Source organism: Hemitrygon akajei, chromosome 1 (assembly GCF_048418815.1).
Source record: "Hemitrygon akajei chromosome 1, sHemAka1.3, whole genome shotgun sequence".
NCBI classification, from domain to species: Eukaryota; Metazoa; Chordata; class Chondrichthyes; order Myliobatiformes; family Dasyatidae; genus Hemitrygon; species Hemitrygon akajei.
The window spans coordinates 71,873,312-71,891,898 of record NC_133124.1 but is presented as its reverse complement, the minus strand read 5'-3'; the positions used below and the strand labels follow the sequence as shown (position 1 = coordinate 71,891,898).

Genomic DNA, 18,587 nt, shown 5'->3' with positions numbered 1-18,587 from the left:
ATGTCCTCAGCAGTGGGAGGGCTGTGTCTGTGATGGGACTTGCCGCGTCCACGACCCTTTGCGGCCGCTTGCAGTCCCGTGCAGTGTGGCTTCCGAAACCAGTCAGAATGCTTTCCTCGGTACATTTTGTAGACATTTGTGAGATACCAAATCTCCTCAAACTCCTAATGAAGTACAGCTGCTGGCGTGCTTCCTTTATGATCCTATCAACATGTTGGGCACCAGGATAGATCCCCTGAGATGTTGACACTCGGGAACTCGAAACTGCTCAATGAGGACTGGTGCGTGTTCCCTCAATTTCCCCTGCCTGAAGTCCACCATCAGTTCCTTGGGTCCTGCTGACGTTGAGTGCAAGGTTGTTGTTGCGATATCACTCAGCTAGCCTGTCACCATCTGAGATTCCACCAGCAACAGCGGTGTCCCCGGCGATTTATGGGTGGTGTTTGAGCTGTGCCTGACCACCCAGTCGTGAGTGTAAAGAGGGTAGAGCGAAGGGCTGGGCACACATCCTCTATTGATCCTCATCAAGGAGGAGATGTTAATACTGATGCGCAGTGCCTCTGGTCTCCCAATGATGAGAACAGAGTCAGGAATCACGGATCCATTTACAGAGGCTGAGATTTTGGAGCTCGTTGGTTGGTATTGAGGGGATGATGGTGTTGAAGGCTGAGCTGTAATCAATAAGCAGCAGCCTGATGTAGGTATTGCTGTTGTCCAGGTGACTCAAGGCCACATGGAGAGCTGGTGTGATTGCATCTACTGTTGGCCTGATAGTGTGGTAGGCAAGTTGCAGTGGGTCCAAATCTTTGCTCGGGCAAGAGTTAATTCCACCCATGACCGACCTATCAAAGCTCTTCATCACAATAGATGTGAGTGCTGCTGGGCAGTAGTCATTGAGGCAGTTCACCCTGCTCTTCGTGGACACTGGTATGATTAATGCCCCTTGGAAGCAGGTGGGAACGTCGGAGTGCAGCGGTGAGGGATTGAAGAAGTCCCGAGGTTGGCTCAGGTTCTCCGTAACCTGCCAGGTACATCGACGAGGCCTGACGCCTTGCAAGGGTTTACCCTCTTGTTGGAGCTTCTGATGTCGGCCTCTGAGATGGAGAGCACAGGGCTACGAGCATTAACACAGGTGTAGTCTTATTTGCCCTTTCAAAGCAGGTGCCATACCAACCCGGGATTCGTCCGGATGGAGTACTCTCTGGAACGCATCGATTTAAAAACTGGTGAGGGTCATTAGGGACAAGCTGAACTCCCTTAGCCTGCTGAGGTGGAACCCTTTATGTGGCTGGACCAGTACTCAGAGCGACACGGAGGGTGGGCGAATAACAGCTGGTCTGATCTGGGGTGTTTCCGCTGGAGCGGCTGAGGGGACAACGGGTAGAAGTTTATATAATTAAGAGAGGCACAGATAGGGGAGATGTTCAGAGTCTCTTTCCCAGGGTAGATACCACAGGACATGTATTTATGGTGAGAAGGAGAACATTAAGGGAGGGGTGCAGGGTAATAAGGAGGGTGCCTAGAATGTGCTGCCAGGGTTGGTGGTAGAAGCAGGTACAATATTTTTTGTTAAAGAGGCTGTTAGACACAGGAATATGCAGGCAATGGAGGGACATGGATTATGTACAGGTGGAAGAGATTTATTTTTATTTGCATCACATTCAGCATAGACATGGTGGGCCGAAGGGCCTGTTTCTGTACTGTACTGTTCTGTATTTAATACAAGATGTTGAATTTCAGAGGTGTAGGCAGCTGCTAGAAATCTCTAATGCCACACAGCAACTTCCGTTTCATAGCCAAGGACGCCGGGAATCAGTTGCTAAGCTGGTGTGCTTCACTCGATCTGTTGCTGCTATTTTAGTTTAAGTGGGTATGCATTATTTATTGTTAATTTTGTGTATGAGAATAGTAAAGGTTTAATGGCACACGCATTGGAAGTGTGACAGACCATTGGTAAAACGGGTTCGGAGCAACTGTTCCATTTACTAAAACACAGGTGACCTTCCTTGTTAAGAGTTTCTGAAATAATCTGCACACCCTGCTCACCATCTAGGGAGGCACCGAGTGCAGGGGAAGTCAAAATAAAGAACAAGCATCTGGCTGCTCAATCCTATCAGTCTGTGTCACTGTCCAGAGCATGGATCAGAGAACCAACCGTCCATCCACCCTTAGTCTCTTTACCGATCATGATTCCAAATTACATTAATCCCACCTGTCTGCACGATAACGCCATCTCTGCATCCCCTGTCTGTTCACGTATCTGTCTACAAGTCTCTTCAGCATCACTATGGTATCTGTTTGCATCACTTTTTCTGGCAGTGTCACCCAGACCCCCACCACTCTATGTTTAAAAATCTTGCCCCACACAACATTGCATCTTTTCCCTCATCTCATCCCCACCCTCCCTTTTGTTTCCCCTCCCCTTGCACTCCTCTTTACATACCCTCCTCTTCACCACACTCTCCTCTCGTCCTCTCCCCCATCCTCCCCTGCAATCCCCTTCCCTCCTCTCCCCTTCCCTCCCCTCCCCTTTCCTTTCCTCCCCCCTTTCCTTTCCTCCCCTCCCCTCCCCTCCCCTTCCCTCCCCCCTGCTCATCTCTCCTTCCCTTCCCTCCTCTCCGCTCCCCTCCCCTTCCCTCCTCTCCGCTCCTCTCCCCTTCCCTCCTCTCCGCTCCTCTCCCCTTCCCTCCTCTCCGCTCCCCTCCCCTTCCCTCCTCTCCGCTCCCCTCCCCTTCCCTCCTCTCCGCTCCACTCCCCTTCCTTCCTCTCCGCTCCTCTCCCCTTCCCTCCTCTCTCCTTCCTCCCCTTCCCTCCTCTCTCCTTCCTCCCCTTCCCTCCTCTCCCCATCCTCCCCTTCCCTCCTCTCCCCATCACCCCTTCCCTCCTCTCTCCCATCCTTCCCTTCCCACCTGTCCCCCATCCTCCTGTCCTCAGTCCTTCCCCTCCTCTCCCCATCTCCCCTCCTCTCCCACATCTCCCCTGCCCTCCTCTCCTCCCTTCCCCACCCCTCCTCTGCCTTGCTCTCCCCTGACCCTGCCTCATGCCTCCCTTCCCTGCCTCGCCCCTTCCTCCCCTCCCAACCGCCTCGTCCTTCCCTTCCCTCTCCCCCCAGCCCTTCACCTCTTCTCTCCCCAGGCCTTGCTCCCTCCACCCCTCCAATCTCCCTCTTTCCCCCATCGTCTCCATTTCACTCTTGCACTAGAGGCCCCTCCGATATCTGCCGCAGAAGATGGTACGTTAACTCTTGCGGAGTTTAGTCACTGATCTTAAATCCAATTAGTTAAGTAATTCTGGAATTAAAACCCGTGGAGAGGTGAAGGTACTGGCTTGTTTTAAAAAAAACACTTTTTTCTATTATCTGAGATCCTCTGATTTGCCTTCTGAAGGGGTCAGTGGCCATTCACTTTGAGGACAGTTAGGGACGCTGTTGAAAGCAAACATGCATGCGTTTCAGAAATTTCAGCCGTCCCCTTGGTAATTTCTCTGTCCCCATCTCCTGCCCGTGCGATGTGCAGGTAGGTGAGAGGGAGCCATGTCAGGAAGGTTGGTTTCCATCGTGCTCCTATCGGAGGGCACCATGGCAACCAGAACCTGATCCTCTGGCTTGGACAGGTTCCAGGCTCTCCAAGTGAGATCTACTGTTCCCAGACTTCAGGTGTTGAGATACACTCCAACAAGTGGACAGGGCAGGACGAGACCTGAAAGTAATGGGGGGGGGGCTTACGTTCCCCCAGCAGAGCAACAATTAGCAGGCATGGAGGGTTAAGGTAATGGAACAGAGTTAAGGAGGATCCTGATAGTTAGAGGGACAGGAACTCGGAGGCCGAGGGAGAAGCTCTCATACGGAAGGATTGCCAGATTGAGCACCTGCTGCACAGTGACCTACCAGGTCTTCACACCAAGTACTGGGCAGTGGGATTAGTGCTTGCAGCTCATTCTCTTGCCGGCCTGGACTCGATGGATGGGAGTTCCTGCCTCTGTTCTGTGAGCTCCCAGGAAACTGACAGTGAGACACGAATGGTGGGTGCATGTCCTTTCTGTTCAATCTTTTCCTGCTGTGCCCTATTGAGTTTTCTTGTAACTGGTGACTACACAAGGTGAGCAGACTAAATTTGTGCTACACTGGCCTCAGACTCAGGAATTGTAGTAATTCTTGCACCAAAATCTAGACCACAGTAAATGACTTGCGTATAAGAGGTTAAAATAAAGTATTTTGCTCATTCGCATTTAATTGCATTCAAATTAGTCTTCAGCATTGTTTGTTAAAATGGGAGGATGGAGTATTTAACCATGGATGGTTACCAGGGAATAAGCAAAGTGGATCAGGGTCAAATTTCAGAATTCAGTAGAGTGAGTGTTACACCTGCACAGACTTGGCTTGAACGGTGGTGAATTAACAGAGTGCTTTCTGAATCCAGATTCTGACTCTGCTGACTCTTTGAGTGGATTTGAAACGGTAACGAGTCAGTCAGCTGACGAAGAACCTTTGAACTGTACCAACACCGAAAGATCAAATATGTCGGAGCAGGAGAATCATGGAGCCAAACCAGTTCCGGCCAATGGCATCACAAAATACAGGTGAGTCATAAAACCAGAGACTGAAAAAACACTGCTTGTTAAAAAGTCAAAGTCAAGTTTGTCATCTGCACTTCTGCAATGAAAAACTTAATTGTAGCAACATCACAGGTACATAAGAACAGATAAGCAACATTTACAGGAATGAAGTACAATGAACGTAAATTACATAACACACACTAAATGCTGGAGGAACTCAACAGACTAGGCAACATCTATGGAAAAGAGTAAACAGTTGATGTTTCAGGCTGAGACCCTTCATCAGGACAGACCTGATGAAGCATCTTGCCCTGAAATGTCAACTGTTTACTCTTTTTCATAGACACTGCCTGGCCTACTGAGTTCCACCAGCATTTTGTGTGTTACCTTGATTTCCAGCATCTGCAGATTTTCTTTTAAACATAAATCATAACAACTTTACAAGAAAGAACACGATTAGAACAGAACAAAAACTCTTACTTTAGTCCAAAATGATCAGAGGAGCCACAGTGTTGCTAAACTGTGCTGATTAGGGTTCTGCTGGTTGGTTGAAGGGAAAAATGTGATGATGTGGAAATAGCTGTTCTTGAACCTGGTGGTGTGGATGTGGAGTTGGTTGTTCTTGAAGCTGGTGGTGTGGGACGTGGAGTTGGCTGTTCTTGAAGCTGGTGGTGTGGGGCGTGGAGTTGGTTGTTCTTGAAGCTGGTGGTGTGGGGCATGGAGTTGGTTGTTCTTGAACCTGGTGGCGTGGGACGTGGAATTAGCTGTTCTTGAGCCTGGTGGTGTGGATGTGGAGTTGGTTGTTCTTGAACCTGGTGGTGTGGGGCATGGAGTTAGTTGTTCTTGAAGCTGGTGGTGTGGGACGTGGAGTTGGTTGTTCTTGAATCTGGTGGTGTGGGGCATGGAGTTGGTTGTTCTTGAACCTGGCGGTGTGGATGTGGAGTTGGTTGTTCTTGAACCTGGTGGTGTGGGGCATGGAGTTGGTTATTCTTGAACCTGGTGGTGTGGGACGTGGAATTAGCTGTTCTTGAGCCTGGTGGTGTGGATGTGGAGTTGGTTGTTCTTGAACCTGGTGGCATGGGACGTGGAATTAGCTGTTCTTGAACCTGGTGGTGTGGATGTGGAGTTGGTTGTTCTTGAACCTGGTGGTGTGGATGTGGAGTTGGTTATTCTTGAACCTGGTGGTGTGGGACGTGGAGTTGGTTGTTCTTGAACCTGGTGGTGTGGGGTGTGGAGTTGGTTATTCTTGAACCTGGTGGTGTGGGACGTGGAGTTGGCTGTTCTTGATCCTGGTTGTGTGGGACGTGGAGTTAGTTGTTCTTGAACCTGGTTGCATGGGACGTTGAATTAGCTGTTCTTGAACTTGGTGGCATGGGACGTGGAATTGGTTGTTCTTGAACCTGGTGGTGTGGGGCTTGGAGTTGGCTGTTCTTGAACCTGGTGGTGTGGGGCGTGGAGTTGGCTGTTCTTGAACCTGGTGGTGTGGGACGTGGAGTTGGTTGTTCTTGAACCTGGTGGTGTGGGGTGTGGAGTTGGTTATTCTTGAACCTGGTGGTGTGGGACGTGGAGTTGGCTGTTCTTGAACCTTGTGGTGTGGGGCGTGGAGTTGGCTGTTCTTGAACCTGGTGGTGTGGGACGTGGAGTTGGTTGTTCTTGAACCTGGTGGTGTGGGGTGTGGAGTTGGTTATTCTTGAACCTGGTGGTGTGGGACGTGGAGTTGGCTGTTCTTGAACCTGGTGGTGTGGGACGTGGAGTTAGTTGTTCTTGAACCTGGTGGCATGGGACGTTGAATTAGCTGTTCTTGAACTTGGTGGCGTGGGACATGGAATTGGTTGTTCTTGAATCTGGTGGTGTGGGGCGTGGAGTTGGCTGTTCTTGAACCTGGTGGTGTGGGGCGTGGAGTTGGCTGTTCTTGAACCTGGTGGTGTGGATGTGGTGTTGGTTATTCTTGAACCTGGTGGTGCGGACTTGGAGATGATTGTTATTGAACCTGGTGGCGTGGGGCGTGGAGTTGGCTGTTCTTGAACCTGGTGGCATGGGACGTTGAATTAGCTGTTCTTGAACTTGGTGGCGTGGGACATGGAATTGGTTGTTCTTGAATCTGGTGGTGTGGGGCGTGGAGTTGGCTGTTCTTGAACCTGGTGGTGTGGGGCGTGGAGTTGGCTGTTCTTGAACCTGGTGGTGTGGATGTGGTGTTGGTTATTCTTGAACCTGGTGGTGCGGACTTGGAGATGATTGTTATTGAACCTGGTGGTGTGGGGCGTGGAGTTGGCTGTTCTTGAACCTGGTGGTGTGGAATGTGGAGTTTTTTGTTCTTGAACCTGGTGGTGTGGGATGTGGAAATAGCTGTTCTTGAACCTGGCGGTGTGGACGTGGAGTTGGTTGTTCTTGAATCTGGTGGCATGGGATGTGGAGTTGGTTGTTCTTGAACCTGGTGGTGTGGAATGTGGAGTTGGCTGTTCTTGAACCTGGTGGTGTGGGATGTGGAAATAGCTGTTCTTGAACCTGGCGGTGTGGACGTGGAGTTGGTTGTTCTTGAACCTGGTGGTGTGGGATGTGGAGTTGGTTGTTCTTGAATCTGGTGGTGTGGAATGTGGAGTTGGTTGTTCTTGAACCTGGTGGTGTGGGATGTGGAAATAGCTGTTCTTGAACCTGGCGGTGTGGACGTGGAGTTGGTTGTTCTTGAATCTGGTGGCATGGGATGTGGAGTTGGTTGTTCTTGAACCTGGTGGTGTGGAATGTGGAGTTGGTTGTTCTTGAACCTGGTGGTGTGGATGTGGAGTTGGCTGTTCTTGAACCTGGTGGTGTGGGGCGTGGAGTTGGTTGTTCTTGAAGCTGGTGGTGTGGGACATGGAAATAGCTGTTCTTGAACCTGGTGGTGTAGACATGGAGTTGGCTGTTCTTGAACCTGGTGGTGTGGGATGTGGAAATAGCTGTTCTTGAACCTGGCGGTGTGGAATGTGGAGTTGGTTGTTCTTGAACCTGGTGGTGTGGATGTGGAGTTGGTTGTTCTTGAACCTGGCGGTGTGGAATGTGGAGTTGGTTGTTCTTGAACCTGGTGGTGTGGGACGTGGAGTTGGTTGTTCTTGAACCTGGTGGTGTGGATGTGGAGTTGGCTGTTCTTTAACCTGGTGGTGTGGGACGTGGAGTTGGCTGTTCTTGAATCTGGTGGTGTGGGACGTGGAGTTGGTTGTTCTTGAACCTGGTGGTGTGGGGCGTGGAGTTGTTTGTTCTTGAACCTGGTGGTGTGGATTTGGAGTTGGCTGTTCTTGAACCTGGTGGTGTGGGACGTGGAGTTGGCTGTTCTTGAACCTGGTGGTGTGGGACGTGGAGTTGGTTGTTCTTGAAGCTGGTGGTGTGGGGCATGGAGTTGGTTGTTCTTGAAGCTGGTGGTGTGGGGCATGGAGTTGGTTGTTCTTGAAGCTGGTGGTGTGGGGCGTGGAGTTGGTTGTTCTTGAACCTGATGGTATGGGACGTGGAAATAGCTGTTCTTTAACTTGGTGGTGTGGGATGTGGAGTTGGTTATTCTTGAACCTAGTAGTGTGGGACGTGGAGTTGGTTGTTCTTGAACCTGGTGGTGTGGGATGTGGAAATAGCTGTTCTTGAACCTGGTGGTGTGGATTTGGAGTTGGCTGTTCTTGAACCTGGTGGTGTGGGACGTGGATTTGGCTGTTCTTGAACCTGGTGGTGTGGGATGTGGAGTTGGCTGTTCTTGAACCTGGTGGTGTGGGACGTGGAGTTGGTTTTTCTTGAAGCTGGTGGTGTGGGGCGTGGAGTTGGTTGTTCTTGAAGCTGGTGGTGTGGGGCGTGGAGTTGGTTTTTCTTGAACCTAGTAGTGTGGGACGTGGAGTTGGTTGTTCTTGAACCTGGTGGTGTGGGACGTGGAGTTGGTTGTTCTTGAACCTGGTGGTGTGGGACGTGGAGTTGGTTGTTCTTGAACCTGGTGGTGTGGGACGTGGAGTTGGTTGTTCTTGAACCTGGTGGTGTGGGACTTCAACCTTCTATGCCACTTTGTTAGTTACAACCGTAATTGTTCCAGGTGCATTGCTGGGTAAACTGTTGCTTTCCAATCAGGCTTGACAGCATTAGAAATATTCAGAAAATTGGACATTAGATTTTGTTCAATGCATGTAAAACATGAAGTTCTTTGCTACATTCCATTTTAAAACAAATTCTTCTTCTTTGGAATTTTGTAAATATGCTGCATATATTTATACATTTGTTCGGTTTTGATTACTGTGCTGTAGCTCAGATACCATTGAGCTGGAAAGCACGTAGAGAAGACTTCCGAGTACTCATTACGGAGAGAGGTTGATCAGGTTGGACTGTACTCGCTGGGTTGTAGGAGAATGAGATCTCACAGAGGTGTACAAAATCATCACTGGAATAAATGGACCTTTTCCCGGGGTTGGGGAATCAAGAACTAGAGGGCAAAGGTTTAAGGTAAAAGTGAAGAGATTTGGTAAGAACCTGAAGGACACCTTTGTTCACTGATGGTGGTCAGTACATGGGCTGAACTGATAGAGGAAGTCATTGAGGCAGGTGCATCAGCAACATTTAAGAGGTACTTGGACTGCAATGTGGATAGGGAAGTTTTAGAAGTATATGGCCAATTACCAGCAAATGGGAATCTTGGTTGGCGTGGACCAGCTGGGCCAAAGGGCCTGACTCTGTGTTGTGTTATTCTGTGCACAAATTCTGGAGATATATGTGTACGTATACACACACACACGCACACACCCTTTCAAAAAGTTGCTTTTAAAAATTAATGTGGAATGTTTAATACTGTACAGTGCAGAGATCTAAAATAATCTTTGTTTCAAATTTTAATTCCTTGCATTACCTGGCCTTGTTCATGCATTTTTTAAATCCTGTGTCGGACCATGTGACAGAGGCATGAAATGGTTGTGAAGCTACTAGAGACGGCAAATGCTGAATCCTGACAGATCGTGACATGGGTCAAACAGTTGTGTTGGGAATATTTTCTGCAGGCTCTGTGTCAAACTTAGCCAAGTTATTTGTTTAACTGTAGTGAATTTAACTAACACAATTATATTCTTTGCTTTTTATCTGGGAGAATATATGAAGGACTAAATTTGACACCAAGTCCTAAATTTTAATGAACTGTAAGAGATACTCCGTACTCTGGTGTCACCCTCCGTGTTCACTGTCCTGGTGATCTGATTACCTCTTCGATACCTGCTACTGTTAAATTGCCCTGGTTAGCTAATGGCTACAAAAATATTGCACAAGTGTCGCATCTGTGTTTGTCACCACTGAATATTCTGTATGTGATCAGATTAATGTATTTATCATGTGCACAGAGTGCATCGTTTGTGTTAACGAGCAACACAACCTAAGGATGTGGTGGGGTAATGGGCAAGTGTCGTTACACATTCCAGCACCAACGTAACATGTTCAACAGAACAACACAAACAAAATCAACAGCAAAACAAACCTCTTTCCTCTCTGCGTCAGGCTGCATCTATGGAAATGAATAAACAGTCAAATGTTTCAGGCTCAGACCCCTCTTCATGAGTGGAAAGAAGGGGGAACGCACTGGAAAATGATAGGAGAAGCCATTTGGGTGAGAAAGGTAAAGGGGTGGAGAAGGAGGAATCTGATAGGAGAGGAGAATGGACCATGGGAGAGAGGGAAGAAGGAGGGGCACCAGGGCGAGGTGAGGAGGCCAGACCAGGAAGAGGAGGGTTTACCAGAAGGAGAAAGTGACATTCATGCTATCAGGTTGGAGGCTGCCCAGGCAGAATTTGAGCTGTTGCTCCTCCACCCTGCGAGTGGCCTCATCATGGCAAAAATGGCCATGGACCAATATGTCGGAAGGAGAACAGGGACAGGAATTAAAATGGTGACCACAAGAACTCCATTTCTGGTGGATGGAGCAGAAATGCTCAACAAAGCGGTTCCCCAGTTTCCGTCAGGTCTCACTAATGTCGAGGAAGGCGCATTGGGAACACCAGATACAAAAGACAACCCCAACAGGTTTGCAGGTAATGTGTTGCCTCATCTGGAAAGACTGTTTGGGGCACTGAATTTCATTTCCATATATACTGTCTGACCTACTGAGATTCTCCAGCATTTTGTGTATGTTGTTCTGGATTTCCTGCTTGTGTTTACTTGTTCCTCGCTCCCACCCAGTCACAGGGCCTCTAACTCCCTGTGGAGTCACAGACGTTGGGCCTCTGACTCCCCCCAGTGGACTCACAGGTCTTGAATTTAAAACTATGTTCTCTGAACTAAGTTAGCTTCTGCTTTGCGGAAATTGATCAATTGTTAATTAGGGAAATGTCTTTGTTGGATAGCTTTACAGCATTCCTGTATGGCACAGAGAAATCGTTAATCAAATCAGAAGAATTAGCATCTGTTTTTGGAATTTAACATTTGCATTTTGGAAGGACAAACCAGAAGACTGAGTACAGAATTAATGCTCAGTTACTTAAGAGTATGGATGAACAAAGGGACCTTGGTGTTCAAATCCATATATCCCTCAAGGTCGCTGCGCAGGTTGATAGGATAGTTAAGAAGGCCTGTGGGATGCTTGGCTTCATTAACAGGGGGATTGAGTTCAAGAGTAGAGAGGTCATGTTGCAACTCTACAAATCTCTGGTGAGACCGCACTTAGAGTATTGTGTTCAGTTCTGGTCACCTCATTATAGGAAGGATGTGGAAGCTATGGAGAAGGTGCAGAGGAGATTTACCAGGATGTTGCCTGGTAAACAAGTCATATGAAGCAAGGTTAGCAGAGCTGTGACTTTTCTCCTTGGAGCGTAGAAGGATGAGAGGGGACTTGATAGAGGTCTACAAAGTTATGAGAGGCATAGATAGGGTGGATAGTCAGTACCTGTTTCCCAGGGCACCAATAGCAAACACCAGAGGGCATATGTACAAAATTAAGGGAGGGAAGTTTAGGGGAGACATCAGGGGTAAGTTTTTTACACAGACGATTGTGAGCGCCTGGAATGACTTGCCAGGGATGGTGGTGGGGGCTAAAACATTAGGGGTATTTAAGAGCCTCTTGGACAGGCACATGGATGAAAGAAAAATGGAGGGTTATGGGGTAGTGTGGGTTTAGTACTTTTTTAAGGATTATATGGGTTGGCACAACATGGAGGGCTGAAGGGCCTGTACTGTGCTGTAGTGTTCTATGGTTTTTAATCTGTATATTGCTGGGTTTGTATGGACCTTTGAGGCATGTTTTCAACAGCTGCTACAGCTGGGTCACAGACAGGTGCATACTGGTCAGAAATCTGCTTCTAGTGAATATACCACCCCCATACACAACTTGATGAAGCCCACCTTGCCTTGGAGAAATGCTCCACCAGTTTTACCTGCTCTCTGTGTAGTGAGTTGTACAATACATTGGTGTCATTTTGTGCTAGATTTTGGCAGCAAATGGGATCAACATTTATTTCATATGTAGCTCAACCACTTCACAGAAACTGCTCAGCATTTGTGGAGATCTCTAATCCATTCATGGCATCAAAAGCACTTAAGATTGATTAAAAAGAACAGTGACTATAAGTGGAGAGAGAGAGGACACTAGTTCTCCTGTTTGTAGGGACAAAGATGTGTATGAATGTCAGACGTTTGAATTGAACCATGTTATGAGGGATCATCTAGGTAGGGGTTTCTTGTTGGAATTTGTCTATTATTGTCACATGTACCAAGATCTAGCAAAAAGGGTGTCTTGCATTGTGTTCATACAGATCAGATGATTACACAGTGCATTGAGTGAGAACAAGGTATAGCAATAACTATCTAAAATAAGATGTAACAGTGAGTTCAAGACTCTGTCTTATCGTACAAGGGGCTGACAGCAGTGGGTTGGAAGTTATCCTTGAGCCTGGTGGTACATGCTTTCAGGTGTTTGTATCTTCTGCCCAATGGGGTGGGGGGAGAGAATGTTTAGAGTGGGTGGAGTCTTCGATTTGGTGAAGGGTTTACAAGTTGGTGGGAGAAGGAGGGAGACTGAGGTTGAAGGTCAAAAGATCAACCATGATAGAATGGTGGAGCAGACTAAATGGGCTGAATGGCCTATTTCTGTTCCTTTACCTTATGAATATCCGTAAGTTGGGTGTTGGTAACTAGGAGACATTCTGCATTGTATAACTCCATGATTAGACTAGATGAGGGTCTATGGTTGACCTCTTCCATCTGCTGTTATTCTGCCTGATCCCACCTTTAAATAACCACCTAGTCATTTCAGTATATTGAATCAACTTGAATATTTTCTCTGAATTCTGTAATGCTATTCGATGTAGCATAGTTGACTCTGCTAAATCATTTTAATTTCCAAGTGTCTTTTGAAGTTTGCAGTGATTTCCCAAGTACCAGAACAGGATGGAGAAGTTGGTGATTCTGTTTCTTCCCTCGCTCCTTCCTGAAGTCGTGCGCACATTGGCTAACTCCAGTCTGCAGGAACAATTCATCATACAGACATTTGATGACCAGCCTCTTTCTAAATTCTGTATATAGGTCAGCAGGGCTTTTGAGACGTAATCTTGTAAGATTTAATTATCTATGATCCTGCACTCCAATTCTGTAACGTCTTGGTTTAAATTCAAGTTCAAGTTTATTGTCCTTCAACTGTATGCACGTATAAACCGCCAAATGAAACAGCATTCCTCCAGGTTCACAACACAATACATATAACTCACACACATAATACATAAAGTAATATTGCCACGAGTAAATTAACAAATAATAAGGTGCTTTTGCGACACAAGTTTAAAAAGTAAACAGTGTAACGCTACTGGCGCTTCACGCGTGATGGAACCTGGGTGATGGCCGGGAGTTCAGTAGTCTTACTGCCTGGGGAAGTAGCTGCTCCCATCCTAACAGCTCGTGTCTTAATGCTACGGTACCTCCTGCCTGATGGTAGGGGTTCAAGGACACTGTTGATGGATGAGAGGGATCATTGACAATGCTAAGGAGCTTGCGTACACATGCTCCTGATGTACACCTCTGATGGATGGAGGAGTGACCCTGATGATCCTCTCAGCAGTCCTTGCAATCTTTTGTGGGGACTTGCAGTCAGATGCCTTGCATTTCCCGTACCAGAGTGTGCTGCAGCAGGTCAGTACGCTCTCGATGGTGCTTCTGTAAAAGTAGGTGGGGAGAAGGAGTCCCTCACTCACCTCAATCTCCTCAGAAGGTGGAGACACTGTTCTGCTTTCTTCACCAAAGAGGTGATGTTGAGGGACTAGGTGAGATCATCGGTTATGTGCACTGCCAGAGATTTGGTGCTCTGAGCTCTCTCCACGATCAAGCCGTGTACGTGCAGTGAGGAGTGGTCAGCCTGCACCTTCCTGAACACAACAATCATTTATTTGGTCCTGTCCACAATGAGACTCAAATTGTTTTGTGTGTACCATTCTACCAGCAGTTCTACTTCCTCTCTATGCTGTCTCGGCGTATCGTCATCAGCAAACTAAGTCATGCATCAGCAGCGGACTGAGCTCGCAGCCCTAGGGTTGCCGGTGCCCAACGTGACGGATCTGGAGATGTTTCTGCCAACACAGACTAACTGTGGCCTTTCCAGGATCCAGTTACAGAGAACCACACACAAAGTGCTGGAGTAACTCAGCCGGTGAGGCAGAGAGGTGTTGAGACCCAACAAGGACAGTTTACCACCAGCTTCAGATGATGGTATGAAGCTGTGCTGAGCTGATGTTGATATACAGCATCCTGGCGTATGAGGCACCATTATCCAGGTCGGACAGGACGGAGGGGTGCGTGGCATGATCAGTGACCAGTCTGAGCAATAAGCAATCCGGAATATAGCAGGAAGATGAGATTTACTGTGATCCATAACCAGCTGCTCGAAGCATTTCATTATTGTTGAGGTCAGTCCCACTGGATGGTAGTCTCTGAGGCAGGTTACTGTCACCCCCTTGGGCACCAAGATGATGGTGGCCACCTTGAAGCCTGAGAGGACAGTGGTCTGTTCCAGAGAGATGTTGAAGATGTCTGTTAGAACTTCATTTAACTGGACCGCGTTGACCATGGCTTGGGTCTTCTTCACGTCAGCTGTGACCAGACTGAGTGCCTGCTCCTCTTGGAGAAGGAGACCTGCCTTGCCGGCACATCAAACTGAGCGTAAGTAGCATTCAGCCTATCAGGAAGAGAAGTGTCCCTGTCACTGATGTACAGGGTGGTCTGGTATGGTCTGAATGCCCTGCCACATCAGCCTCATGTCTCTGGTGTTGCAGAAATAGCCGTACCTTCTCTACGATGGCTTTGTGGCTGAGTTTGCTGATGATACAAAGATAGGTGGAGGGGCCGGTAGTGCTGAGGAAACTGAGAAACTTGGATAGATTGGGGGAATAGACAAAGAAGTGGTAAATGAATTACAATGTCGGAAAGTGTACGGTCATGCACTTTGGTAGAAGAAATAAACGGGCAGACTGTTATTTAAATGGGGAGAGAATTGAAAGTTCTGAGATGCAACGGGACTTGGGAGTCGTCATGCAGGATACCCTTAAGGTTAACCTTCAGGTTGAGTCGGTGGTGAAGAAGGCGAATGCAATGTTGGCATTCATTTCTAGAGGACTAGAGTATAGGAGCAGGGATGTGATGTTGAGGCTTTATAAGGCACTGGTAAGACCTCACTTGGAATACTGTGTGCAGTTTTGGGCTCCTTATTTAAGAAAGGATGTGCTGACATTGGAGAGGGTTCAGAGAAGATTCACTAGAATGATTCTGGGAATGAGAGGGTTAACATATGAGGAATGTTTGACCGCTCTTGGTCTGTACTCCTTGGAGTTTATAAGAATAAGGGAGGACCTCATAAAAACATTTCAAATGTTGAAAGGCATGGACAGAGTGAACGTGGCAAAGTTGTTTGCCATGGTGGGGGAGTCTAGTACGAGAGGACATGACTTGAGGATTGCAGGGTGCCCATTCAGAACAGAGATGCAAAAAAAATTTTTAGCCAGCGGGTGGTGAATCTGTGGAATTTGTTGCCACGGGCGGCAGTGGAGGCCAAGTCATTGGGTGTATTTAAGGCAGAGATTGATAGGTATCTGAGTAGTCAGGGCATCAAAGGTTATGGTGAGAAGGTGGGGGAATGAGAGTAAAGGGGAGATTGGATCAGCTCATGATGAAATGGCGGAGCAGACTCGATGGGCTGAATGGCGACTTCTGCTCCTTTGTCTTATGGAATGCTCCTTCCTGATAGCATGGGAAAGTGAGTGTAGTCTTATCCTCCTGGTCTCTCAGCTGTGCCCGGACCTCTGCCGTCAGCCCTAGCTCCTGACTTGCCCTCACGTTGATGTGATTAATGACAGTGACGTCCTCAGAGCACTATGTAGCCAGTCACAAGCTGGCATATTCATAGCTGTTAATGTAATGGGTACAGGTAGCTGCCTCCCTGAACATGTTCCAGTCTGTGTTTTCAAAGCAGTCCCAAAATGCTGAGGTTGCTCTTTCTGACCAGGTCTTTACCTCTGTTCAACTGGTTTAACTCATTCCTTCCAAGCTCCTTCTAACCATCTGCAAGGTGCTTCTTAAAGCCTGCTTGTTTCATAAAACAGTAAGCAGTGGATTGAGCAGGTCGAGCAGCACCTGTGGGAGGAAAGGAACAGTTGACATTCTGGGTTGAAACTGTGCATTACAACGGAGTGGAGTAGAGAGATGGCCGGTATAAAGGGGGAAGAGCGTGGTGGGGCTGGCAGGTGATGACTGGACCGAGGAGGGGTGAAGGATGATGGACAGGTAGAGCTGGAACGAGAGCGGAGAGGGTGAAGATGGAGTCAGCTGCTGGAGGAACACAAAGGACTACCAGTGCTGGAATCTGATAAGTCAGAGAGGTGATATTGGGAACCGTTACGGGAGAAGGTATAGCAGATGGAACCAGATGAGGGAGAGGATCCTGTGGATAAAATGTGTGGATAGTGGATGGATGGAAGAGTGAGGGAGTCAAGAGCCTTTGATCACCTGAACCAGTGCTTGTGTTGGATTCTGGTACTTTATTTTGGAGCCATTGTTGTGAAGGGGTTGGAACATTTTATAATGTATTATATATTTTATACAATCAACGTTGTTTCATGGACTATTCAGAAAGCTGATTTTGGAGGGGAAGAAGCTGTTCCTGAATCGCAGAGTGTGGGTCTTCAGGCTCCTGTACCCCCTCCCTGATGGTAGTAGCAAGAAGAGGATGGTAAGATCCTCAGAGATGAATGCCTGACTCGTGAAGATGTCCTTACTGGCTTAGTCCACAACTCCCTGCTGCCTGGTGACCCTGGCATGGGGCTTCCACACCGGTTTGTGACACAGTCAGTCAGAAATGTAAATTTCTGCAGAAAAAGTAACTGACAGCATTTAGGAAGTGCCGAGACAAGTACTTGAATCACCAACACATAGAAGACTGCAGGCCGAGTGTTGGAAGGTGGGATTAATATGCATGGGTGCCCAGTGGTCAGCATTTTCTTGGTGGATCAAATGGCCTATTTCTGAGATGTATGACTCTGAATAGGGGAGCTGGGGCTGATTAGAGCACTGCAGTTTACAGGCAGATTGGCTGAAGGTTGGACCACCCTGAGAGATCAGAGAGAGAGTTAAAGAGTTTGAAGGTTGTGAACTGGGAAATGGGAGGAGATTGTCGAGCATCGCAACTAGTCCAGTATGCAATGTGTTAATGATGGTGAGCCATTAATAACTTAGATAGATAGATAGATACTTTATTCATCCCCATGGGGAAATTCAACTTTTTTCCAATGTCCCATACACTTGTTGTAGCAAAACTAATTACATACAATACTTAACTCAGTAAAAAATATGATATGCATCTAAATCACTATCTCAAAAAGCATTAATAATAGCTTTTAAAAAGTTCTTAAGTCCTGGCGGTTGAATTGTAAAGCCTAATGGCATTGGGGAGTATTGACCTCTTCATCCTGTCTGAGGAGCATTGCATCGATAGTAACCTGTCGCTGAAACTGCTTCTCTGTCTCTGGATGGTGCTATGTAGAGGATGTTCAGAGTTTTCCATAATTGACCGTAGCCTACTCAGCGCCCTTCGCTCAGCTACCGATGTTAAACTCTCCAGTACTTTGCCCACGACAGAGCCCGCCTTCCTTACCAGCTTATTAAGACGTGAGGCGTCCCTCTTCTTAATGCTTCCTCCCCAACACGCCACTACAAAGAAGAGGGCGCTCTCCACAACTGACCTATAGAACATCTTCAGCATCTCACTACAAACATTGAATGACGCCAACCTTCTAAGGAAGTACAATCGACTCTGTGCCTTCCTGCACAAGGCATCTGTGTTGGCAGTCCAGTCTAGCTTCTCGTCTAACTGTACTCCCAGATACTTGTAGGTCTTAACCTGCTCCACACATTCTTGTGTGTGAAGGTCAACAAAGAGCCAGTGGAGGATTGGATCAACACACACAAAATGCTGGTGGAGCGCAGCAGGCCAGGCAGCACCTATAGGGAGAAGCGCTGTCGACGTTTCGTGCCGAGACCCTTCGTCAGGATTGGATGATGGGTGGGGAGAGGGAGGGAAGCAGATGGTAATGAGATGTGAATTGGAATTGATTTATTTTTGTCACATGTACCAAGGTACAATGAAAAAGCTGCTCTTGCACCCTATTCGTACAGATTGGATCATTACGCCGTACATTGAGGTAGAGCAAGGTAAAGCAATAAACGATGCAGAATAAAGTGTAACAGCTACAGAGGAGGTGCCGTGTGGAAGACAATGTTTAAGATCATAAGTAACTTTTGAGGTTAAACAACCAGCTTATGGTACTAGAGAACTGGTCAATAATCTTATTACAGTGAAGTAGAAGTTATTCTTGAACCAGGTGCTATGTGCTTTCGGGCTTTTGTATCTCCTACCTCACGGGAAGGAGAAGAGAGAACGTCCGGAATGAGCAGAGTATATGATTACACCGGTTGCTTTACTGAGGCGATCAGAAGTGTAGACAGAGTTTATGAAGAGGAAGCTGGTTTCTGTGATCTGTTGAGCTCTGTCTACAATTCTGCAGTTTTTTAAGGGTCCTGGGCAGAGC

At 47.5% G+C, this 18,587-nt stretch overlaps 1 protein-coding gene across 4 annotated transcripts in view; it reads left to right on the top strand.

The window, feature by feature from the left end:
- osbpl1a (oxysterol binding protein-like 1A) overlaps positions 1-18,587 on the top strand; it is a 257,078-nt gene that overhangs the window by 168,611 nt on the left and 69,880 nt on the right. For all 4 annotated transcript variants that reach the window (XM_073045588.1, XM_073045581.1, XM_073045597.1 and 1 more), the window contains one exon: positions 4,419-4,578. In XM_073045588.1, the coding sequence (XP_072901689.1) occupies positions 4,419-4,578 (160 nt within the window). The remainder of the gene's footprint in view (positions 1-4,418; positions 4,579-18,587) is intronic.